At 38.2% G+C, this 27,245-nt stretch overlaps 1 protein-coding gene across 1 annotated transcript in view; it reads right to left on the bottom strand.

Annotated features, from left to right (window-relative positions):
* Positions 1 to 27,245, bottom strand: part of LRRC40 (leucine rich repeat containing 40) — a 257,736-nt gene that overhangs the window by 139,704 nt on the left and 90,787 nt on the right. Inside the window, 2 exon segments of the mRNA XM_053693365.1 lie at positions 3,900 to 4,072; positions 9,071 to 9,213. Of these exon segments, the coding sequence (XP_053549340.1) occupies positions 3,900 to 4,072; positions 9,071 to 9,213 (316 nt within the window).

Here is a 27,245-nt window from a genome sequence, read left to right as displayed (position 1 = left end):
CCCTTCGTCATTAGTGTCTTTTTTTTTTTTTTTTTTTTTCTTTCTCTCCCTTCCCCTCTCTTCTTCATCCCTTCTATTCTAACGCTTTCTCTCTTTCACTCTCCGGAACCTTCCGGTCACCACTCTTATCTGCACATACAATGTTATACATTCTTGAATGGAAAAAAGGAAAATGAGGTTTCACCTCTTAGATAGAACCTGAAAGAGACCAATCACTCACGGTGAATTTCCCAAACGACAAGAACTACATTGGGCTGAAGATTAAGTTTCTTTATCGTATAGCTAGATTGTATTATCTCTCAGTTCGCAACATCTTTAAAACTATGTACTAATCATTGTCAATGGAACTATTGTGTCATTATTGTGTAATGATGTTTGTCTCAACTTTTATTTGACTTGTTTGGTGAACCTCAATAAAAAAAATTTAATAAAAAAAATAAATAAAAAAAATAAAAAAACGTTACTGCACCTTTAAGAAACACAAATTTTGTCCAAATTTGAAATAACAGTGAAAAAAGGCAGTTACACTAACGAAATTTTTACAGTGTATGTAATAAGTTAGCAGAGCATTGCACCCACTTGCAAATGGATGATTAACCCCTTAATACCAAAAACAGAATAACAAATGACAAAAACGTTTTTTAAACAGTCACAACAACTGCCACAGCTCTACTGTGGCTTTTTACCTCCCTCAATACGACTTTTGAAGCCTTTTGAGCCCTTCAGAGAAGTCCTGGAACATGCAGGAAGAAGCTGGATGTCTGTGTCTGTAATTTTATCTGCACAGAAAAGCACTAAAATAGGCCCTTCCCACTCATATTACAACAGTGGAAAGCCTCCAGGAACTGTTTCTAGGCAAAATTCAAGCCAGCCATGTGGAAAAAACTAGGCCCCAATAAGTTTTATCACCAAACATATATAAAAAACGATTAAACATGCCAGCAAACGTTTTAAAATACACTTTTATAAGAGTATGTATCTCTATTAATAAGCCTGATACCAGTCGCTATCACTGCATTTAAGGCTTTACTTACATTACTTCGGTATCAGCAGCATTTTCTAGCAAATTCCATCCCTAGAAAAATATTTTAACTGCACATACCTTATTGCAGGAAAACCTGCACGCTATTCCCCCTCTGAAGTTACCTCACTCCTCAGAATATGTGAGAACAGCAAAGGATCTTAGTTACTTCTGCTAAGATCATAGAAAACGCAGGCAGATTCTTCTTTCAAATACTGCCTGAGATAAACAGTACACTCCGGTACCATTTAAAAATAACAAACTTTTGATTGAAGAAATAAACTAAGTATAAAACACCACAGTCCTCTTACGGCCTCCATCTTAGTTGAGAGTTGCAAGAGAATGACTGGATATGGCTGTGAGGGGAGGAGCTATATAGCAGCTCTGCTGTGGGTGATCCTCTTGCAACTTCCTGTTGGGAAGGAGAATATCCCATAAGTAATGGATGATCCGTGGACTGGATACACTTAACAATAGAAAATGGAAATGCTTGTCCAGAAAGGTAAACCTTAAAAACTGGACCCTGTGAATGGGAACGAGTAAAAACTTGTTGTCTAGGACTATGGTCGACACAAACCGACTTTCCTGAACCAATGGAAGAAAGGAACGAATAGTTTCATCTTGAAGGACGGAACCCTCAGATTAAAATCCAATGCTCTACCGACAGCTATCTGGGCTCCTTGTAAGAATGGAACAAATAGTTTCCATTTCGAAGGACGGAACCCACAGATTAAAATCCGATAGCTAACCGGGCTCCTTGTAATAGAGCCCGTTGATTGAGTCACAGCCTCGCCCGCATATGAACCTGGGTCAGCCTGTTTCTCTAATCCAGCGCCACCAGAGGGCTTTAGATAGACTTACTAAACTATGCTCCTATATAACATAAGAGCAGGAATCACATGAGTGATTGGCAGGCAATACCAGAAAACAAAGAATGAATTAGAAAATACGTCCAGAAATGTTCTGATAAACGACACAAATATTTACTTGTAATAATAAGAGTCTCCTTCTATAATATACACATACACCTGAACTTTAGGTTGTTAGGCTGAAGTGATAGAAAAGACTCAGCTAAAACAGACGTTCAGATCGCACTACCAACAAGATCCATAATGGCGTCACACCTATACGCCATAAGTGGATCCTGAGAGGAGCAGAAATAATTTCACATCTTTGACTGCAAAAGCTGACACTTTAGAGTAATTGCCCAAAGCAGATATAAAAAGTCAGGATTATACATTGTGCATTTAGAACATCTGCAATTGAAGTCAGGATGAAATATTAAAAGCTCATCTCAAACGGCAGCTACTGAGTGCCCACCAGCACAAAATTTTCCCTTCCACTAGACCCGATCCGTGACAAGTTGCGGGAAATCATCCGCCAACAATGGCAGTCACTTCCGGAGTGGGATGAAAATAGATTACCCATACCAAGGCGGATAAAGTAAGACAGGCATAACAGCCTGATGACATGCAACAGGCACCAGCGTCTATAGTCTATTAGACGCTTACTTACTGCGCCATTAAACAAACCGAACCCTCTAATCAAAGGAGGGAATTATTTTTTTTAGACACAATAAACATCCGTTAAAATGGATTGTGTAGGGAAAAAAAAAAGAGATAATAATAGCTTACCACAGAAGCCGTATCCCACCCATGAAGCCTGGGCTTAGATAGAATTTGCCCGGCAAAGGAAGCGGCAAATTCCCTTCACAGGCATAAAGCCAAAAGCTGCTCACCCGCAAATATCTCACAGTGGATATATAAAAAATAATAAAATTACCTTCTGAGGGTAGTAGGTAACAGGTCCCACTATGTTCCCGATTTCCCAATTCTTTGATATTTTAAGAAATATAAATGAAAGGCCTTACCCTCAGGAAAATTCTGCTGTGGAGCAGGCACAGCAGCTGCAGGTATGGTAACCTCACTTGACCACCAACAGGGACCTGTAGACAAAGAAAGAGCAGAGTAACCAACCCTGGCTTTCTATCAAAGGGGTAGCATAATGTTAGAAATAAAGCAAAAGACAACCTCGCCGCTATTCTAACTGTTAATTACTCTTGCTAAAGAGATTGACATGGACACAGCATAGCCCCTAATCCTTGCTTGCAGGGAAAAGTACCCATTAAAGGATTAAATATCTTCAGACACCAACTTCGCACATCCTCCATTGACAAAGGCAAAGAGAATGACTGGGGGTTATAGGTAAGGGAAGTTATACTTAACAGCTTTGCTAGAGTGCTCTTTGCCTCCTCCTGCTGGTCAGGAGTTGAATATCACACTAATTAATTTGGATACACATATTTTGTTTGGTTAAAATTGGTTATAAAAACAACTAATGCAATCTGCTATTTACAGAAAATGATATCAAACACAAGATTGAAAAAAAAAAAAGGTATTTTTTTTTTTTTAAACATTTTCCCCGAGTGAATTAGCTCTGCCCTTGCCTGTACACCTCCAGTCTCATATAGCTCAACAGAAGCCTGTTGATGTAAGTGGCTCACCTGTACCCACTCAGTTAAGACCATGGGCTCCTTTTATGAAGCTGCGGAATGCAGATTCGAAGCCCCAGTGATACAAGCTTGCACAAGTAAGTTATTTTGCACTCTTGAGTAACTGCGCCACCTGACCGCGCCAATTATGCGCGGGCAGGAACTGTCAATCTCCCCAGTCGGATTAGAACCTGCAGTCGAAGGAAGAAGGCAGGCGAAGCCTTTGATAAATCGACCCCTTAAGAAACATTATGCTTACTGTGACAATTTTCCTGCATAATGTTTTCAAAATAATTTTGTATTGCATTAGGTCCTGTAGAAATTACATATAAATTCATAAGAAATATAAATAAAAAACAACAAAACTATTTACTCAGTTAATCATACCTTCCAATGTCATTGTTTGTTAAATCAAGTCTTTCCAATCCTTGTAGTAATGCTATTTCCTCAGGAAGTGTTTTCAGCTTGTTATCTCTGAGTTCCAAAACGGAGATAGAACTCAAATGCTTGAGATGTTCAGGGCCTAGTGTGTTAATTTGGTTATTACCAACATGTAACTCCTGTAGAAGAAAGATCCACATTATTAATTATATGAATCCAGGCTGTCCTGAATAATGTATATGTAAAAAAATACATTAAAAATAAAATAAAATGGGGTAAAGGCAACTTTAAGTGTAAAACGTACTGTTAGAAACAGAGACAGAGTGAATGAGATAGAAGAAAAGCGATATAGGAAAAAAAAAAAATAAATAAATAAAAATGAAAAAAAAAAGAAAAATAGGCTCAAAACAAGAAATGTAGATATACAAATGTTGTAATTTTTAATATAAAGATAAAATTGGTCTTCAAAATTATATATATATATATATATATATATATATATAGTTAGTTTTGTGTCAGACAGCGTTGCCATGAAAAGTTTTTGGATTATTTTATAACTATTACAAATGCCATTCACTAAAATTAGAACATTAATAAGATAGTAAAGGCAATGTTTCTTTCTTTTATGACAGAATGCAGTTTTAAACAACTTTCCAATGTATTTCTTATCTAATTTGCTTTGTTATCTTCGTAATCCTTTGCTAAAGAGCATATCGAGGTAGGCCCAGGAGCAGAAATGCACTACAAAAATTATATCAACAGGGGGTGTGGGTATAAAAAAAAACTTATGTTATTTTTTTTACAGCTAATTTGTTATCAAAAAGGGACATGAAAGTGAAAATGACACTTTCACAATTCGGATAGATCACACAGTTTTAAAATCTTTCCAGTATTTTTCTATTATCACATGTACGTTATTCTCTTGCTTTTTTTGTTAGAGAGCATGAGTAGGCTCAAGAAAGCACATAGCTTGAGCAATAAATGTAAGCACAAAAAAATGCAACTTCATCTGAAAGGGATTTTATAGTGAACAATTTAAAGAGACATAAAAGTGCAAACAGAAAATGTGGAGACATTGTCTTGAGAAAGGCCCTTGTATAGGGCTGAAACGCGTAGAAGTTATTCCGCAACGGGATTTGTGAGGCTATTTATCTTTCCAGGATCGTTTGTTTGCGGGCGGGTTCTTTAGGTAATAAACTCACCCAAAAGTAGTTTGTATAGGTTTTTTTCTCTTTTTCTTTTATTTAGATTATCATCTACATCCTGATAATACGAACATAGGATTACCTTGGAACAGGATAAACTTATTCATTTCACCATCATTGCACCTATTGGTCACCACCTTTGGGACTTTCTAATTCGTTAAATATCATTAGGACCATAAGTATTGGCCCATGGACGTTTATACTTACTCATTTTTAGAGATCTCTTTGTTAGTTGTTTTAGTTTTTAAGTGTGCCGGCACTCTTTTAGTGGCTATAAGCCAATTTGTTATATTGGTCATTTCGTTGATTGGTTTAGTGATATACATCATACACTATTGTGTTCAACACCACTCACACATTTTTATCACAGTATTGTCGGTGTATTATGTTTTTGCATTTTTTGTGATTCTTGTGTTTTTATGTATATGACTTTTTTAATTTCTTAGCACCTATTTTCCCACTGCTAATAATTATTTATTTTACTGTTTTTTTCATTGAGTATAATATTCTGTATATTTGTTTAACTCTTACTACACTTTGAATTGGCTATATGATCCATAGCCCTTTAGCTCCTTAGAGACACTTAAATCTTCAGACCTTCACTACTTATGTCTATATTGGGCTAATTATACCTAAGGTAACCCCTTATGGATTCATTTTTTATATTATTTTTACATTATTATTTTCTATATTATTTCTGTATTTTTTCTGATTTGTAATATTTCACATAGTTCACATTATCTGTCATTTAATCAAGGTGTTTTTGACACATTATCCGAATTGTATATTTCCATTATTTTCCAATGATATATTTTATAGGAACTCTACTAGAATATATTGTATTCTTCCTGGCTTATAATTGTCCTTTGGGCTGATCCTAGTGTGGACCTTTTATTAGATTTTTATCTGTGTACATTATTTTTATTGTATCCTTATACTAGTACTATTTTATGATATATTGTATTCTTACATTTTATTGCATCTTGAGCGATCGTTCCCTATAAATAAATATATAGGTTTTATTAACTATTTGACTTATTCATCTGAGTTTATTCGTCTACCTGTTTAATTGGTATAGTAATTTTGTCCCCATAAGCAAATTTGACAATGTTTGGTCCAGTTGGCTCTGCCACCTCCTTTTTAAATACCTGGGTAATACTTTAGCCTTTGGCGCTCCTATACATCACTACTGCTATTATCCAAGAATCTGTTAGTGACTCTTTTATAGTGAGCTTGTATTCCATCTCGGCGCCAGTTACTATATATTATTATTATTTTTGAGTGTTTGAACTTGAGGATTAGCCAAGAGATTAAACGTCCAACATTCATATGCTTATGTTTATACAGTACATTCATATCCTTCCAGTTCATAGGTACTAAAGGTTAGCCTCGAATTCCCTCTAACATTAGGATATTGCTAATAACATGCTGCATACTAAACCTCTCTCCTAATTCAGTATCAATCTTATTTGCAAAATCACAGATAAAAAGCAATACTCATTTGAGTTATAGTGGAGATCATTGTATAGAAAATTAACAAATCTAGGCAAGTATCCCACTTGCTTTTCCCCAGAAGTACTCTCTACACATTTTTAACAATGCACCAGGGAACTCTAAGTGTGATATGCACATTAGACATACAATATCTCACGCTTTTTGCTTCCAAATGCATTCCCTTTTATGGGGTGGGTGCAACAAAAAAACAATCCACTTCTGGACAGCTGCTTCAAGTTTATTAACTCTCAGCAGCAGAAGATAGGTTTGATTTGCAAATAGAAATAGCTGGGTTTTGGTATTACTCTTGTCTAGTAGAATCTCAGCTGCCTAACTCAGCTCTGCAGTGACAAAAATAGTTGCATAAGGAATAGACATCAAAGGGACATTCCAGCCAAAATTGGAATACACATGGATGCATTTCAGTTTTGAATAGAAGCACTTTTGTAATATATATATATTAGCAAAAATGCTTCCAATAAAAGCTATAGCTGTTTTAAAAGTGTATTTAAGTATGCACCGTGCACCACCATTTTAAACACAGCACTTGCTCAGAGAGCCTAAATCTGGTAATGACTCAATATGTTAACTGCTGATGTTACAAGCCCCACTGGTGCTCTGAGCAGCTGCAGTATGTAAAATGTTGGTGCAGAAAATATCTAGCTATGCTTCACGTGCAGAGAAAAATGCTAACACTAAAACAGTGATAATTTTTACTAGAAGCATTTAGCCAATACATGTACAGTATATTGCAAATATGTTCTATTCATCTATGTGTAATTCATCTATGTTCATTTTAATTTTGACTGGAATGTTCCTTTAAGCTTATAGAGAGAGAAAAAAAAACACACCAGATTTTGGTGTACTACATCAGAATCATGCTACTGCTTTATTGTTATGCTCAAGCGGTCATTGTCGACCTCAGAAGCTTTCCCGAGAGCTTTTTTTTTTTTTTTTTAAAGATTTTGTTAATGACATATTTCCCACTAGGGGAACTTTTTTTTTTAGAAAAGTAAAAAAATGGGAACATTGATTGAAGATGACTCTTTATTGTAGTAGGCTACTTTAGTGACAGAAAAGTCTTAAATCTTTTAGATTGTGAGTGACTCTTTCCATATCAATCCCATTACTGGGGTCTGTACAGGACTCCAGGGAAAATATGAAAGATACTTATTTTAGGTTGAATGCAGCCCAACTCTTTTGATTACATTTTCTACAACCTCTAACTTAAAAGGGTTTAGTTCTTCATGCTCTTCTGTTGTTGAAATTCATATAGTATCTTCTACTAGAAATTGAAAAAATATAACATAATATTAATATTTTTCTTAAAAAGAGTCAGACCTTATGAAAAGGAATGTGGGTCCAAAGAGAGACCCCCCATTTGGCAGATTATGGTTGTAATATCGAGCAAGGGGTAAGGAAGGTGGTTATCTTGATCTTGTAACATAATGCAGTGAAAGTGAGCTATAGGTAGTATAAAGAAAGTACTTGCCTATTTCAAAATGACACATTTCAAAGTCCTCTATTCTAAATACTTGGGGCCTTATGATCTAAAGCTCTGCACTTAGGAGATATCTCAGAAATCTTCTCAGTACTAAAAGGTCCTTCAAGAATTTTACAAAGGAATATTTTAGCTTGAGAATGGTTCATTCCTATGCAGGATTCTGGAAGTGAAGCAGAGACACATACATTATAATGTAATGCTAACAAATATAACATTTCCATGATTTCTCTCCATGCCAGCAAGGTATTAATCATCAGACCCCGAGTGAGATAAGGACATTGAATTTTTCTTGGGTTTCCGTCTCGATCTGAGCTCACCCCACATACACCAGAATTAAAAACATCAGACATTAAAAGTGACAGACTAGTCAAAATTAAACTTTCATGATTCAGATAGAGCGTGCAATTTTAAAGCGACTTTCTAATTTACTCCTATTATCAATTTTTCTTTGTTCTCTTAACATATTTATTTGAAAAAGCAAGAATGTAAGCTTAGGAGCCAGCCCATTTTTGGTTCAGAACCTGGGTTGCGCTTGCCGATTGGTGGCTATATTTAGACACCAATCAGCAAGCGCTAACCAGGTGCTGAACCAAAAATGGCCCGGTTTTGAAGCTTACATTCTTGCCTTTCAAAGATACCAAGAGAACGAAGAAAATGTGATAATAGGAGTAAATTAGAAATTTGCTTAAAATTGCTGCTCTATCTGAATAATGAAAGTTTAACTAGACTATTCCTTTAAACAGGGGTCATTAAGATCCAAAATATTGTATAAAATGTATAGGATAGAGCAGAAACTGAAAATGTAAAAATATTTTTTTAGGATGACAAAAATCTCTGTTTTAAAAGATAGAAACCAACAGGAAATGTGTGTGCAGCAGTATAATGGTGCTTAATAAATAAGCAAAAAACATATTATATTTTAAAGTATTTGGAATAGGAAAAAAAAGAAAGAGAACAAAGAAAAAACATGAGACCTTTAATCGACTGCATCCTGGGAGTTCAGGCAGATATGTCAGCTTGTTCTGTCGCAAGTAAAGCTGTTCCAAAGATTCCATGCCAGCCAACTGAGCAGGTAAACTTTCTAGAATATTTGAAGTGCAATCCAACAACCTGAGACCTGAAAGGCATTTAATTAAAAAAAATGTGAAGACCATCATTTTTCTAGCATTAAGCAACAAGTTTCTTTACTGACAATCATTATACAAACAAGATTTTTTCTTTTAAATGCAGGATCTCTATCTATGGGCTAGATTACAAGTGGCACGCTTTTTTTTTTTTCTTCTCGCTTGCGCACAACCTTGCTATATTATGTGTATATATATATATATATATATATATATATATATATATAACATAATGTATGTAAGAATTTACCTGATAAATTCATTTCTTTCATATTGGCCAGAGTCCATGAGCTAGTGACGTATGGGATATACATTCCTACCAGGAGGGGCAAAGTTTCCCAAACCTCAAAATGCCTATAAATACACCCCCCCCCCACCACACCCACAATTCAGTTTAACGAATAGCCAAGAAGTGGGGTGATAAGAAAGGAGCGAAAGCATCAACAATTAATTGGAATAATTGTGCTTTATACAAAACAAAATCATAACCACCATAAAAAGGGTGGGTCTCATGGACTCTTGCCAATATGAAAGAAATGAATTTATCAGTTAAATTCTTGCATAAATAATTTTTTCTTTCATGTAATTGGCAAGAGTCCATGAGCTAGTGACGTATGGGATAGCAAATACCCAAGATGTGGCACTCCAAGCAAGAGTCACTAGAGAGGGAGGGATAAAAATAAAGACAGCCAATTCCGCTGAAAAACCCAAACCCACAACCCAAATCAAAAGTTTTAATCTTATAATTAAAAAAACTGAAATTATAAGCAGAAGAATCAAACTGAAACAGCTGCCTGAAGTACTTTTCTACCAAAAACTGCTTCTGAAGAAGAAAAAACATCAAAATGGTAGAATTTAGTAAAAGTATACAAAGAAGACCAAGTTGCTGCTTTGCAAATCTGATCAACAGAAGCTTCATTCCTAAAAGCCCAGGAAGTAGAAACTGACCTAGTAGAATGAGCCGTAATCCTCTGAGGCGGGGGATTTACCCGACTCCAAATAAGCATGATGAATCAAAAGCTTTAATCAAAGAAATGGCAGAAGCCTTCCGAACTTTCTCAGAACCAGAAAAGATAACAAATAGACTAGAAGTCTTTCTGAAATCTTTAGTAGCTTCAACATAATATTTTAAAGCTCTTACCACATCCAAAGGATGTAAAGAATTCTTAGGATTAGGACACAATGAAGGGACAACAATTTCTCTACTAATGTTGTTGGAATTCACAACCTTAGGTAAACATTTAAATGAAGTCTGCAAGACCGCCTTATCCTGATGAAAAATCAGAAAAGGAGACTCACAAGAAAGAGCAGATAATTCAGAAACTTTTCTAGCAGAAGAGATGGCCAAAAGGAACAATACTTTCCAAGAAAGTAATTTAATGTCCAGAGAATGCATAGGTTCAAACGAAGGAGCCTGTAAAGCCTTCAAAACCAAATTAAGACTCCAAGGAGGAGAGATTGATTTAATGACAGGCTTAATACGAACCAAAGCCTGTACAAAACAATGAATATCAGGAAGATTAGCAATTTTTCTGTGAAACAGAACAGAAAGAGCAGAGATTTGTCCTATCAAGGAACTTGCAGACAAACCCTTTTCTAAACCATCCTGAAGAAACTGTAAAATTCTAGGAATTCTAAAAGAATGCCAAGAGAATTTATGAGAACACCATGAAATGTATGTCTTCCAAACTCGATAATAAATCTTTCTAGACACAGATTTACGAGCCTGCAACATAGTATTAATCAGCGAGTCAGAGAAACCTCTATGACTAAGCGTTCAATCTCCATACCTTCAAATTTAATGATTTGAGATCCTGATGGAAAAAAGGGCCTTGAGACAGAAGGTCTGGTCTTAACGGAAGTGGCCAAGGTTGGCAACTGGACATCCGAACAAGATCCGCATACCAAATTCTGTGTGGCCATGCTGGAGCCACCAGCAGTACAAACAAACGCTCCATTATGATTTTGGAAATAACTTTTGGAAGAAGAACTAGAGGCGGAAAGATATAAGCAGGTTGATAACCCCAAGGAAGTGTCAACGCATCCACTGCTTCTGCCTGAGGATCCCTGGACCTGGACAGATACCTGGGAAGTTTCCTGTTTAGATGAGAAGCCATCAGATCTATTTCTGGAAGCCCCCATATCTGAACAATCTGAAAAAACACATCTGGGTGAAGAGACCACTCTCCCGGATGTAAAGTCTGGCGACTGAGATAATCCGCTTCCCAATTGTCTATACCTGGGATATGGACCGCAGAAATTAGACAGGAGCTGGATTCCGCCCAAGCAAGTATCCGAGATACTTCTTTCATAGCTTGAGGACTGTGGGTCCCACCTTGATGATTGACATATGCCACGGTTGTGACATTGTCTGTCTGAAAACAAATAAAACTGTTCTCTCTTCAGAAGAGGCCAAAACTGAAGAGCTCTGAGAATCGCACGGAGTTCCAAAATATTGATTGGTAATCTCGCCTCTTGAGATTTCCAAACCCCCTGCGCTGTCAGAGATCCCCAGACAGCTCCTCAACCTGAAAGACTTGCATCTGTTGTGATCACAGTCCAGGTTGGACGAACAAAAGAGGCCCCCTGAACTAAAAGATGGTGATATAACCACCAAGTCAGAGATAGTCGAACACTGGGATTTAAGGATATTAATTGTGATATCCTTGTATAATCCCTGCACCATTGATTCAGCATACAAAGCTGAAAAAGTCTCATGTGAAAACGAGCAAAAGGGATTGCGTCCGATGCTGCAGTCATGAGACCTAAAACCTCCATGCACATAGCTACTGAAGGGAATGATTGAAACTGAAGGTTCCGACAAGCTGCAACCAATTTCAGACGTCACTTGTCTGTTAGAGACAAAGTTATGGATACTGAATCTATTTGGAAACCTAAAAAGGTTACCCTTGTCTGAGGAGTCAAAGAACTTTTTGGTAAATTGATCCTCCAACCATGCTTTTGAAGAAACAACACTAGTTGATTTGTGTGAGATTCTGCAGAATGTGAAGACTGAGCAAGTACCAAGATATCGTCCAAATAAGGAAACACTGCAATACCCCGCTCTCTTATTACAGAGAGTAGGGCACCGAGAACTTTTGAAAAGATCCTTGGAGCTGTCGCTAGGCCAAAAGGAAGAGCAACAAATTTGTAATGCTTCTCTAGAAAAGAGAATCTCAGGAACTGATGGTGATCTGGATGAAACGGAATATGAAGATATGCATCCTGTAAGTCTATTGTGGACATATAATGCCCTTGCTGAACAAAAGGCAGAATAGTCCTTATAGTCACCATTTTGAATGTTGGAATTCTCATGTAACGGTTTAAAATTTTTAGATCCAGAACTGGTCTGAAAGAATTCTCCTTCTTTGGGACAATGAACAGATTTGAATACAACCCCAGACCCCGTTCCTGAACAGGAACTGGCACAATTACCCCAGATACCTCCAGGTCTGAAACACACTTCAGGAAAGCCTGAGCCTTTTATGGGTTCAATGGAATGCGTGAGAGAAAGAAACTTCTCACAGGCGTTCTTACTTTGAAACCTATTCTGTACCCTTGAGAAACAATGTTCTGAATACAATGATTTTGGATTGAATTGATCCAAACATCCTTGAAGAATTTTAGTCTGCTCCCTACCAGCTGAGCTGGAATGAGGGCCGCACCTTCATGCAGACTTGGGGGCTGATTTAGACCTTTTAAATGGCTTGGATTTATTCCAGACTGAAGAAGGCTTCCAATTGGAAACCGTTCCCTTAGGGGAAGGATCAGGTTTCAGTTCCTTATTTTGTCGAAAGGAACGAAAAACATCATTTATGTAAGAACTTACCTGATAAATTCATTTCTTTCATATTAGCAAGAGTCCATGAGCTAGTGACGTATGGGATATACATTCCTACCAGGAGGGGCAAAGTTTCCCAAACCTTAAAATGCCTATAAATACACCCCTCACCACACCCACAAATCAGTTTAACGAATAGCCAAGAAGTGGGGTGATAAGAAAAAAGTGCGAAAGCATAAAAAATAAGGAATTGGAATAATTGTGCTTTACACAAAAAAATCATAACCACCACAAAAAAAGGGTGGGCCTCATGGACTCTTGCTAATATGAAAGAAATGAATTTATCAGGTAAGTTCTTACATAAATTATGTTTTCTTTCATGTAATTAGCAATAGTCCATGAGCTAGTGACGTATGGGATAATGACTACCCAAGATGTGGATCTTTCCACGCAAGAGTCACTAGAGAGGGAGGGATAAAATAAAGACAGCCAATTCCTGCTGAAAATAATCCACACCCAAAATAAAGTTTAATGAAAACATGAGCAGAAGATTCAAACTGAAACCACTGCCTGAAGTACTTTTCTACCAAAAACTGCTTCAGAAGAAGAAAACACATCAAAATGGTAGAATTTAGTAAAAGTATGCAAAGAGGACCAAGTTGCTGCTTTGCAAATCTGATCAACCGAAGCTTCATTCCTAAACGCCCAGGAAGTAGAAACTGACCTAGTAGAATGAGCTGTAATCCTTCGAGGCGGAGTTTTACCCGACTCGACATAGGCATGATGAAATAAAGATTTCAACCAAGATGCCAAAGAAATGGCAGAAGCTTTCTGGCCTTTTCTAGAACCGGAAAAGATGACAAATAGACTAGAAGTCTTTCGGAAAGACTTAGTAGCTTCAACATAATATTACAAAGCTCTAACAGCATCCAAAGAATGCAATGATTTCTCCTTAGAATTCATAGGATTAGGACATAATGAAGGAACCACAATTTCTCTACTAATGTTGTTAGAATTCACAACCTTAGGTAAAAAATTCAAAAGAAGTTTGCAGCACCGCCTTATCCTGATGAAAAATCAGAAAAGGAGACTCACAAGAAAGAGCAGATAATTCAGAGACTCTTCTGGCAGAAGAGATGGCCAAAAGAAACAAAACTTTCCAAGAAAGTAATTTAATGACCACAGAATACATGGGTTCAAAAGGAGGAGCTTGAAGAGCCCCCAGAACCAAATTCAAACTCCAAGGAGGAGAAATTGACTTAATGACAGGTTTTATACGAACCAAAGCTTGTACAAAACAATGAATATCAGGAAGATTAGCAATCTTTCTGTGAAAAAGAACAGAAAGAGCAGAGATTTGTCCTTTCAAGGAACTTGCGGACAAACCTTTATCTAAACCATCCTGAAGAAACTGTAAAATTCTCGGTATTCAAAAAAAATGCCAACAAAAATGATTAGAAAGACACTAAGAAATATAAGTCTTCCAGACTCTATAATATATCTCTCTAGATACAGATTTACGAGCCTGTCACATAAAATTAATCACAGAGTCAGAGAAACCTCTTTGACCAAGAATCAAGCGTTCAAACTCCATACCTTAAAAGTTAAGGATTTGAGATCCTGATGGAAGAAAGGACCTTGCGACAGAAGGTCTGGTCTTAACGGAAGAGTCCACAGCTGGCAAGAGGCCATCCGGACAAGATCCGCATACCAAAACCTGTGAGGCCATGCTGGAGCTACCAGCAGGACAAACGAGCATTCCTTTAGAATCTTGGAGAATACTCTTGGAAGAAGAACTAGAGGCGGAAAGATATAGGCAGGATGATACTTCCAAGGAAGTGATAATGCATCCACTGCCTCCGCCTGAGGATCCTGGGATCTGGACAGATACCAGGGAAGTTTCTTGTTTAGATGAGAAGCCATCAGATCTATTTCTGGGAGTTCCCACATTTGAAAAATCTGAAGAAATACCTCTGGGTGAAGAGACCATTCGCCCGGATGCAACATTTGGCGACTGAGATAATCCGCTTCCCAATTGTCTATACCTGGGATATGAACCGCAGAGATTAGACAGGAGCTGGATTCCGCCCAAACCAAAATTTTAGATACTTCTTTCATAGCCAGAGGACTGTGAGTCCCTCCTTGATGATTGATGTATGCCACAGTTGTGACATTGTCTATCTGAAAACAAATGAACAACTCTCTCTTCAGAAGAGGCCAAGACTGAAGAGCTCTGAAAATTGCACGGAGTTCCAAAATATTGATCGGTAATCTCACCTCCTGAGATTCCCAAACCCCTTGTGCCGTCAGAGACCCCCACACAGCTCCCCAACCTGTAAGACTTGCATCTGTTGAGATTATAGTCCAGGTCGGAAGAACAAAGAAGCCCCCTGAACTAAACGATGGTGATCTGTCCACCACGTCAGAGAGTGTCGAATAATCGGTTTAAAGATATTAATTGAGATATCTTTGTGTAATCCCTGCACCATTGGTTCAGCATACAGAGCTGAAGAGGTCGCATGTGAAAACGAGCAAAGGAGATCGCATCCGATGCAGCAGTCATAAGACCTAAAATTTCCATGCATAAGGCTACCAAAGGGAATGATTGTGACTGAAGGTTTTGACAAGCTGATATCAATGTTAGACTTCTCTTGTCTGACAAAGACAGAGTCATAGACACTGAATCTATCTGGAAACCTAAAAAGGTTACCCTTGTCTGATGAATCAATGAACTTTTTGGTAAATTGATCCTCCAACCATGATCTTGAAGAAACAACACAAGTCAATTCGTATGAGTTTCTGCGAAAATGTGAAGACTGAGCAAGTACCAAGATATCGTCCAAAATAAGGAAATACCAATACCCTGTTCTCTGATTACAGACAGAAGGGCACCGAGAACCTTTGAAAAAATTCTTGGAGCTGATGCTAGGCCAAACGGTAGAGCCACAAAACTGGTAACGCTTGTCTAAAAAGAGAATCTCAGAAACTAAAAGTGATCTGGATGAATCGGAATATGCAGATATGCATCCTGTAAATCTATTGTAGACATATAATGCCCTTGCTAAACAAAAGGCAGGATAGTCCTACAGTTACCATCTTGAATGTTGGTATCCTTACATAACGATTCAATATTGATAGATCCGGAACTGGTCTGAAGGAATTGACCTTCTTTGGTACAATGAAGAGATAGAATAAAACCCCAGCCCCTGTTCCAGAACTGGAACTGGCATAATTACTCCAGCCAACTCTAGATCTGAAACACATTTCAGAAATGCTGAGCCTTTGCTGGGTTTACTGGGACACGGGAAAGAAAAAAATCTCTTTGCAGGAGGCCTTAACTTGAAGCCAATTCTGTACCTTTCTGAAACAATGTTCTGAAACCAGAGATTGTGAACGGAATTGATCCAAATTTCTTTGAAGAAAACGTAATCTGCCCCATACCAGCTGAGCTGGAATGAGGGCCGCACCTTCATGGGTACTTAGGAGCTGGCTTTGGGTTTCTATAAGGCTTGGATATATTCCAAACTGGAAATGGTTTCCAAACTGATACCGCTCCTGAGGATGAAGGATCAGGCTTTTGTTCCTTGTTGTGAGGAAAGGAACGAAAACGATTATTAGACCTAAATTTACCTTAGATTTTTTATCCTTTGGTAAAAAAGTTCCCTTCCCTCCAGTAACAGTTGAGATAATAGAATCCAACTGAGAACCGAATAATTTATTACCCTGGAAAGAAAGGGATAGCAAAGTAGACTTAGAAGACATATCAGCATTCCAAGTTTTAAGCCATAAAGCTCTTCTAGCTAAAATAGCTAGAGACATATACCTGACATCAACTCTAATGATATCAAAGATGGTATCACAAATAAAATTATTAGCATGTTATAGAATAATAATAATGCTATAAAAATATGATCTGTTACTTGTTGCGCTAAAGCTTCTAACCAAAAAGTTGAAGCTGCAGCAACATCCGCTAAAAATATAGCAGGAGTAGAGACAGCCCCATTAACCTTAGGGATTTTGTCCCAAACTCTAATCTGTCAGATGGCACAGAATATAATTGCTTAAAACGTTTTAGAAGGAGTAAATGAATTACCCAAATTATTCCATTCCCTGGAATTTACTTCAGAAATAGCATCAGGGAGAGAAAACACTTCTGGAATAACTACAGGAGATTTAAAAACCTTATTTAAACGTTTAGATTTAGCATCAAGAGGACCAGAATCCTCTATTTCTAATGCAATTAATACTTCTTTAAGTAAAGAACGAATAAATTCCATCTTGAACAAATACGAAGATTTATCAGCATCAACCTCTGAGACAGAAACCTCTGAACCAGAAGAACCATTATCAGTATTAGAATGATGATGTTCATTTAAAAATTCATCTGAAAAAAGAGAAGTTTTAAAAGACTTTTATGTATACTAGAAGGAAAAAACATAATTTATGTAAGAACTTACCTGATAAATTCATTTCTTTCATATTAACAAGAGTCCATGAGCTAGTGACGTATGGGATATACATTCCTACCAGGAGGGGCAAAGTTTCCCAAACCTTAAAATGCCTATAAATACACCCCTCACCACACCCACAAATCAGTTTAACGAATAGCCAAGAAGTGGGGTGATAAGAAAAAGTGCGAAGCATATAAAATAAGGAATTGGAATAATTGTGCTTTATACAAAAAAATCATAACCACCACAAAAAAGGGTGGGCCTCATGGACTCTTGTTAATATGAAAGAAATGAATTTATCAGGTAAGTTCTTACATAAATTATGTTTTCTTTCATGTAATTAACAAGAGTCCATGAGCTAGTGACGTATGGGATAATGACTACCCAAGATGTGGATCTTTCCACACAAGAGTCACTAGAGAGGGAGGGATAAAATAAAGACAGCCAATTCCTGCTGAAAATAATCCACACCCAAAATAAAGTTTAACAAAAAACATAAGCAGAAGATTCAAACTGAAACCGCTGCCTGAAGAACTTTTCTACCAAAAACTGCTTCAGAAGAAGAAAATACATCAAAATGGTAGAATTTAGTAAAAGTATGCAAAGAAGACCAAGTTGCTGCTTTGCAGATCTGGTCAACCGAAGCTTCATTCCTAAACGCCCAGGAAGTAGATACTGACCTAGTAGAATGAGCTGTAATTCTTTGAGGCGGAGTTTTACCCGACTCAACATAGGCAAGATGAATTAAAGATTTCAACCAAGATGCCAAAGAAATGGCAGAAGCTTTCTGGCCTTTCCTAGAACCGGAAAAGATAACAAATAGACTAGAAGTCTTACGGAAAGATTTCGTAGCTTCAACATAATATTTCAAAGCTCTAACAACATCCAAAGAATGCAATGATTTCTCCTTAGAATTCTTAGGATTAGGACATAATGAAGGAACCACAATTTCTCTACTAATGTTGTTGGAATTCACAACTTTAGGTAAAAATTCAAAAGAAGTTCGCAACACCGCCTTATCCTGATGAAAAATCAGAAAAGGAGACTCACATGAAAGAGCAGATAATTCAGAAACTCTTCTAGCAGAAGAGATAGCCAAAAGGAACAAAACTTTCCAAGAAAGTAATTTAATGTCCAATGAATGCATAGGTTCAAACGGAGGAGCTTGAAGAGCTCCCAGAACCAAATTCAAACTCCAAGGAGGAGAAATTGACTTAATGACAGGTTTTATACGAACCAAAGCTTGTACAAAACAATGAATATCAGGAAGAATAGCAATCTTTCTGTGAAAAAGAACAGAAAGAGCAGAGATTCGTCCTTTCAAAGAACTTGCGGACAAACCCTTATCCAAACCATCCTGAAGAAATTGTAAAATTCTCGGTATTCTAAAAGAATGCCAAGAAAAATGATGAGAAAGACACCAAGAAATATAAGTCTTCCAGACTCTATAATATATCTCTCGAGATACAGATTTACGAGCCTGTAACATAGTATTAATCACGGAATCAGAGAAACCTCTATGACCAAGAATCAAGCGTTCAATCTCCATACCTTTAAATTTAAGGATTTCAGATCCGGATGGAAAAAAGGACCTTGTGACAGAAGGTCTGGTCTTAACGGAAGAGTCCATGGCTGGCAAGATGCCATCCGGACAAGATCCGCATACCAAAACCTGTGAGGCCATGCCGGAGCTATTAGCAGAACAAACGAGCATTCCCTCAGAATCTTGGAGATTACTCTTGGAAGAAGAACTAGAGGCGGAAAGATATAGGCAGGATGATACTTCCAAGGAAGTGATAATGCATCCACTGCCTCCGCCTGAGGATCCCGGGATCTGGACAGATACCTGGGAAGTTTCTTGTTTAGATGAGAGGCCATCAGATCTATCTCTGGGAGCCCCCACAATTGAACAATCTGAAGAAATACCTCTGGGTGAAGAGACCATTCGCCCGGATGCAACGTTTGGCGACTGAGATAATCCGCTTCCCAATTGTCTACACCTGGGATATGAACCGCAGAGATTAGACAGGAGCTGGATTCCGCCCAAACCAAAATTCGAGATACTTCTTTCATAGCCAGAGGACTGTGAGTCCCTCCTTGATGATTGATGTATGCCACAGTTGTGACATTGTCTGTCTGAAAACAAATGAACGATTCTCTCTTCAGAAGAGGCCAAAACTGAAGAGCTCTGAAAATTGCACGGAGTTCCAAAATATTGATCGGTAATCTCACCTCCTGAGATTCCCAAACTCCTTGTGCCGTCAGAGATCCCCACACAGCTCCCCAACCTGTGAGACTTGCATCTGTTGAAATTACAGTCCAGGTCGGAAGAACAAAAGAAGCCCCCTGAATTAAACGATGGTGATCTGTCCACCACGTTAGAGAGTGTCGAACAATCGGTTTTAAAGATATTAATTGAGATATCTTCGTGTAATCCCTGCACCATTGGTTCAGCATACAGAGCTGAAGAGGTCGCATGTGAAAACGAGCAAAGGGGATCGCGTCCGATGCAGCAGTCATAAGACCTAGAATTTCCATGCATAAGGCTACCGAAGGGAATGATTGTGACTGAAGGTTTCGACAAGCTGTAATCAATTTTAGACGTCTCTTGTCTGTTAAAGACAGAGTCATGGACACTGAATCTATCTGGAAACCCAGAAAGGTTACCCTTGTTTGAGGAATCAAAGAACTTTTTAGTAAATTGATCCTCCAACCATGATCTTGAAGAAACAACACAAGTCGATTCGTATGAGACTCTGCTAAATGTAAAGACGGAGCAAGTACCAAGATATCGTCCAAATAAGGAAATACCACAATACCCTGTTCTCTGATTACAGACAGAAGGGCACCGAGAATCTTTGTGAAAATTCTTGGAGCTGTAGCAAGGCCAAACGGTAGAGCCACAAATTGGTAATGCTTGTCTAGAAAAGAGAATCTCAGGAACTGATAATGATCTGGATGAATCGGAATATGCAGATATGCATCCTGTAAATCTATTGTGGACATATAATTCCCTTGCTGAACAAAAGGCAATATAGTCCTTACAGTTACCATCTTGAACGTTGGTATCCTTACATAGCGATTCAATAATTTTAGATCCAGAACTGGTCTGAAGGAATTCTCCTTCTTTGGTACAATGAAGAGATTTGAATAAAACCCCATCCCCTGTTCCGGAACTGGAACTGGCATAATTACTCCAGCCAACTCTAGATCTGAAACACAATTCAGAAATGCTTGAGCTTTCACTGGATTTACTGGGACATGGGAAAGAAAAAATCTCTTTGCAGGAGGTCTCATCTTGAAACCAATTCTGTACCCTTCTGAAACAATGTTCTGAATCCAAAGATTGTGAACAGAATTGATCCAAATTTCTTTGAAAAAACGTAACCTGCCCCCTACCAGCGGAACTGGAATGAGGGCCGTACCTTCATGTGAACTTAGAAGCAGGCTTTGCCTTTCTAGCAGGCTTGGATTTATTCCAGACTGGAGATGGTTTCCAAACTGAAACTGCTCCTGAGGACGAAGGATCAGGCTTTTGTTCTTTGTTGAAACGAAAGGATCGAAAACGATTGTTAGCCCTGTTTTTACCTTTAGACTTTTTATCCTGTGGTAAAAAAGTTCCTTTCCCACCAGTAACAGTTGAAATAATAGAATCCAACTGAGAACCAAATAATTTGTTTCCCTGGAAAGAAATGGAAAGTAGAGTTGATTTAGAAGCCATATCAGCATTCCAAGTCTTAAGCCATAAAGCTCTTCTGGCTAAGATAGCCAGAGACATAAATCTAACATCAACTCTAATAATATCAAAAATGGCATCACAGATGAAATTATTAGCATGCTGGAGAAGAATAATAATATCATGAGAATCACGATTTGTTACTTGTTGCGCTAGAGTTTCCAACCAAAAAGTTGAAGCTGCAGCAACATCAGCCAATGATATAGCAGGTCTAAGAAGATTACCTGAACATAGATAAGCTTTTCTTAGAAAAGATTCAATTTTTCTATCTAAAGGATCCTTAAACGAGGTACCATCTGATGTAGGAATGGTAGTACGTTTAGCAAGGGTAGAAATAGCCCCATCAACTTTAGGGATTTTGTCCCAAAATTCTAACCTGTCAGGCGGAACAGGATATAATTGCTTAAAACGTTTAGAAGGAGTAAATGAATTACCCAATCTATCCCATTCCTTAGCAATTACTGCAGAAATAGCATTAGGAACAGGAAAGACTTCTGGAAAAACCGCAGGAGCTTTAAAAACCTTATCTAAACGTATAGAATTAGTATCAAGAGGACTAGAATCCTCTATTTCTAAAGCAATTAGTACTTCTTTAAGTAAAGAGCGAATAAATTCCATCTTAAATAAATATGAAGATTTATCAGCATCAATCTCTGAGACAGAATCCTCTGAACCAGAAGAGTCCAAAGAATCAGAATGATGGTGTTCATTTAAAAATTCATCTGTAGAAAGAGAAGATTTAAAAGACTTTTTACGTTTACTAGAAGGAGAAATAACAGACAAAGCCTTCTTTATGGATTCAGAAACAAAATCTCTTATGTTATCAGGAACATTCTGCACCTTAGATGTTGAGGGAACTGCAACAGGCAATGGTACATCACTAAAGGAAATATTATCTGCATTAACAAGTTTGTCATGACATTTAATACAAACAACAGCTGGAGGAATAGCTACCAAAAGTTTACAGCAGATACACTTAGCTTTGGTAGATCCAGCAGGCAGAGGTTTTCCTGTAGTATCTTCTGGCTCAGATGCAACGTGAGACATCTTGCAATATGTAAGAGAAAAAACAACATATAAAGCAAAATAGATCAAATTCCTTATAAGACAGTTTCAGGAATGGGAAAAAAATGCCAAACATCAAGCTTCTAGCAACCAGAAGCAAATGAAAAATGAGACTGAAATAATGTGGAGACAAAAGCGACGCCCATATTTTTTGGCGCCAAAAAAGACGCCCACATTATTTGGCGCCTAAATGCTTTTTTGCGCCAAAAATGACGCAACATCCGGAACGCCGACATTTTTGGCGCAAAATAACGTCAAAAAATGACGCAACTTCCGGCGACACGTATGACGCCGGAAACGGAAATGAATTTTTGCGCCAAAAAAGTCCGCGCCAAAAATGACGCAATAAAATGAAGCATTTTCAGCCCCCGCGAGCCTAACAGCCCACAGGGAAAAAGTCAAATTTTTGAGGTAAGAAAAAATATGATAATTAAAGCATAATCCCAAATATGAAACTGACTGTCTGGAAATAAGGAAAGTTGAACATTCTGAGTCAAGGCAAATAAATGTTTGAATACATATATTTAGAACTTTATAAATAAAGTGCCCAACCATAGCTTAGAGTGTCACAGAAAATAAGACTTACTTACCCCAGGACACTCATCTACATGTTTGTAGAAAGCCAAACCAGTACTGAAACGAGAATCAGTAGAGGAAATGGTAAATATAAGAGTATATCGTCGATCTGAAAAGGGAGGTAAGAGATGAATCTCTACGACCGATAACAGAGAACCTTATGAAATAGACCCCGTAGAAGGAGATCACTGCATTCAATAGGCAATACTCTCCTCACATCCCTCTGACATTCACTGCACGCTGAGAGGAAAACCGGGCTCCAACTTGCTGCGGAGCGCATATCAACGTAGAATCTAGCACAAACTTACTTCACCACCTCCCTTGGAGGCAAAGTTTGTAAAACTGATTTGTGGGTGTGGTGAGGGGTGTATTTATAGGCATTTTAAGGTTTGGGAAACTTTGCCCCTCCTGGTAGGAATGTATATCCCATACGTCACTAGCTCATGGACTCTTGTTAATTACATGAAAGAAATAACAGACATAGCCTTCTTAATGGATTTAAAAATAAAATCTCTTATGTTATCAGGAACACTCTGAGAATTAGATGTTGACGGAACAGCAACAGGTAATGTAACAGTACTAAAGGAAATTTTATCTGCATTAACAAGTTTGTCATGACATGCAATACAAACAACAGCTGGAGAAACAGATACCAAAAGTTTATAGCAGATACACTTAGCTTGGTAGCTCCAGCACCGGGCAGCAATTTTCCTGAAGTATCTTCTGACTCAGTTGCAACGTGGAACATCTTGCAATATGTAATAGAAAAAACAACATATAAAGCAAAATTGATCAAATTCCTTAAATGACAGTTTCAGGAATGGGAAAAAAATGCCAGTGAACAAGCTTCTAGCAACCAGAAGCAATAAATAATGAGACTTAAATAATGTGGAGACAAAAATGACGCCCATATTTTTTAGCGCCAAATAAGACGCCCACATTATTTAGCGCCTAAATGCTTTTGGCACCAAAAATGACGCCACATCCGGAACGCCGACACCTTTGACGCAAAAAAACGTCAAAAAATGACGCAACTTCCGGCGACACGTATGACGCCGGAAACAGAAAAAAAATTTTGCGCCAAAAAAGTCAGCGCCAAGAATGACACAATAAAATGAAGCATTTTCAGCCCCCGCGAGCCTAACAGCCCACAGGGAAAAAGTCAAATTTTTTAAGGTAAGAAAAAATTATTGATTCAAATGCATTATCCCAAATATGAAACTGACTGTCTGAAAATAAGGAATGTTGAACATCCTGAGTCAAGGCAAATAAATGTTTGAATACATATATTTAGAACTTTATAAAAAAGTGCCTAACCATAGCTTAGAGTGTCACAGAAAATAAGCTTACTTACTTACCCCAGGACACTCATCTACATGTTGTAGAAAGCCAAACCAGTACTGAAACGAAAATCAGCAGAGGTAATGGTATATATATAAGAGTATATCGTCGATCTGAAAAGGGAGGTAAGAGATGAATCTCCACGACCGATAACAGAGAACCTATGAAATAGACCCCGTAGAAGGAGATCATTGCATTCAAATAGGCAATACTCTCCTCACATCCCTCTGACATTCACTGCACGCTGAGAGGAAAACCGGGCTCCAACCTGCTGCGGAGCGCACATCAACGTAGAATCTAGCACAAACTTACTTCACCACCTCCATAGGAGGCAAAGTTTGTAAAACTGATTTGTGGGTGTGGTGAGGGGTGTATTTATAGGCATTTTAAGGTTTGGGAAACTTTGCCCCTCCTGGTAGGAATGTATATCCCATACGTCACTAGCTCATGGACTCTTGCTAATTACATGAAAGAAATGGTTAGCAGCCTTAAATTTACCCTTAGATTTTTTTTATCCTGAGGCAAAAAAAGCTCCCTTCCCCCTAGTGAGAATTGAAATAATTGAATCCAACTGAGAACCAAATAATTTATTACCTTGGAAAGAGAGAGATAGCAACGTTGATTTAGAAGTCATATCAGCATTCCAAGATTTAAGCCATAAAGCTCTTCTAGCTAATATAGCTAAAGACATATATCTGACATCAAATCTGATGATATAAAAAACATAATTTATGTAAGAACTTACCTGATAAATTCATTTCTTTCATATTAGCAAGAGTCCATGAGCTAGTGACGTATGGGATATACATTCCTACCAGGAGGGGCAAAGTTTCCCAAACCTTAAAATGCCTATAAATACACCCCTCACCACACCCACAATTCAGTTTAACGAATAGCCAAGAAGTGGGGTGATAAGAAAAAAATGCGAAAGCATATAAAATAAGGAATTGGAATAATTGTGCTTTATACAAAAAAATCAAAACCACCACAAAAAAGGGCGGGCCTCATGGACTCTTGCTAATATGAAAGAAATGAATTTATCAGGTAAGTTCTTACATAAATTATGTTTTCTTTCATGTAATTAGCAAGAGTCCATGAGCTAGTGACGTATGGGATAATGATTACCCAAGATGTGGATCTTTCCACGCAAGAGTCACTAGAGAGGGAGGGATAAAAACAGAATTTATGTTTACCTGATAAATTACTTTCTCCAACGGTGTGTCCGGTCCACGGCGTCATCCTTACTTGTGGGATATTCTCTTCCCCAACAGGAAATGGCAAAGAGCCCAGCAAAGCTGGTCACATGATCCCTCCTAGGCTCCGCCTTCCCCAGTCATTCGACCGACGTAAAGGAGGAATATTTGCATAGGAGAAATCATATGATACCGTGGTGACTGTAGTTAAAGAAAATAAATCATCAGACCTGATTAAAAAACCAGGGCGGGCCGTGGACCGGACACACCGTTGGAGAAAGTAATTTATCAGGTAAACATAAATTCTGTTTTCTCCAACATAGGTGTGTCCGGTCCACGGCGTCATCCTTACTTGTGGGAACCAATACCAAAGCTTTAGGACACGGATGATGGGAGGGAGCAAATCAGGTCACCTAGATGGAAGGCACCACGGCTTGCAAAACCTTTCTCCCAAAAATAGCCTCAGAAGAAGCAAAAGTATCAAATTTGTAAAATTTGGTAAAAGTGTGCAGTGAAGACCAAGTCGCTGCCTTACATATCTGATCAACAGAAGCCTCGTTCTTGAAGGCCCATGTGGAAGCCACGGCCCTAGTGGAATGAGCTGTGATTCTTTCAGGAGGCTGCCGTCCGGCAGTCTCATAAGCCAATCTGATGATGCTTTTAAGCCAAAAAGAGAGAGAGGTAGAAGTTGCTTTTTGACCTCTCCTTTTACCAGAATAAACAACAAACAAGGAAGATGTTTGTCTGAAATCCTTTGTAGCCTCTAAATAGAATTTTAGAGCACGAACTACATCCAAATTGTGCAACAAACGTTCCTTCTTTGAAACTGGATTCGGACACAAAGAAGGCACGACTATCTCCTGGTTAATATTTTTGTTAGAAACAACTTTCGGAAGAAAACCAGGTTTAGTACGCAAAACCACCTTATCTGCATGGAACACCAGATAAGGAGGAGAACCTCTTCTAGCAGAAGAAATTGCAACCAAAAACAAAACTTTCCAAGATAATAACTTGATATCAACGGAATGTAGGGGTTCAAACGGAACCCCCTGAAGAACTGAAAGAACTAAATTAAGACTCCAAGGAGGAGTCAAAGGTTTGTAAACAGGCTTGATTCTAACCAGAGCCTGAACAAAAGCTTGAACATCTGGCACAGCCGCCAGCTTTTTGTGAAGTAAAACAGATAAAGCAGAAATCTGTCCCTTCAAAGAACTTGCAGATAATCCTTTCTCCAAACCTTCTTGAAGAAAGGATAGAATCTTAGGAATTTTTATCTTGTTCCATGGGAATCCTTTAGATTCACACCAACAGATATATTTTTTCCATATTTTATGGTAGATTTTTCTAGTTACAGGCTTTCTGGCCTGAACAAGAGTATCAATGACAGAATCTGAGAACCCTCGCTTTGATAAAATCAAGCGTTCAATCTCCAAGCAGTCAGTTGGAGTGAGGCCAGATTCGGATGTTCGAACGGACCTTGAACAAGAAGGTCCTGTCTCAAAGGTAGCTTCCATGGTGGAGCCGATGACATATTCACCAGATCTGCATACCAAGTCCTGCGTGGCCACGCAGGAGCTATCAAGATCACCGATACCCTCTCCTGTTTGATCCTGGCTACCAGCCTGGGAATGAGAGGAAATGGTGGGAACACATAAGCTAGGTTGAATCTCCAAGGTGCTACTAGTGCATCCACTAGAGTCGCCTTGGGATCCCTGGATCTGGACCCGTAGCAAGGAACCTTGAAGTTCTGACGAGACGCCATCAGATCCATGTCTGGAATGCCCCACAATTGAATTATTTGGGCAAAGATTTCCGGATGGAGTTCCCACTCCCCCGGATGAAATGTCTGACGACTCAGAAAATCCGCTTCCCAATTTTCCAC

The sequence above is a fragment of the Bombina bombina genome, chromosome 10 (genome assembly GCF_027579735.1).
Source record: "Bombina bombina isolate aBomBom1 chromosome 10, aBomBom1.pri, whole genome shotgun sequence".
NCBI lineage: Eukaryota > Metazoa > Chordata > Amphibia > Anura > Bombinatoridae > Bombina > Bombina bombina.
The sequence above is the reverse complement of the archived record's forward strand: the minus strand, read 5'-3'. Positions and strand labels throughout refer to the sequence as shown.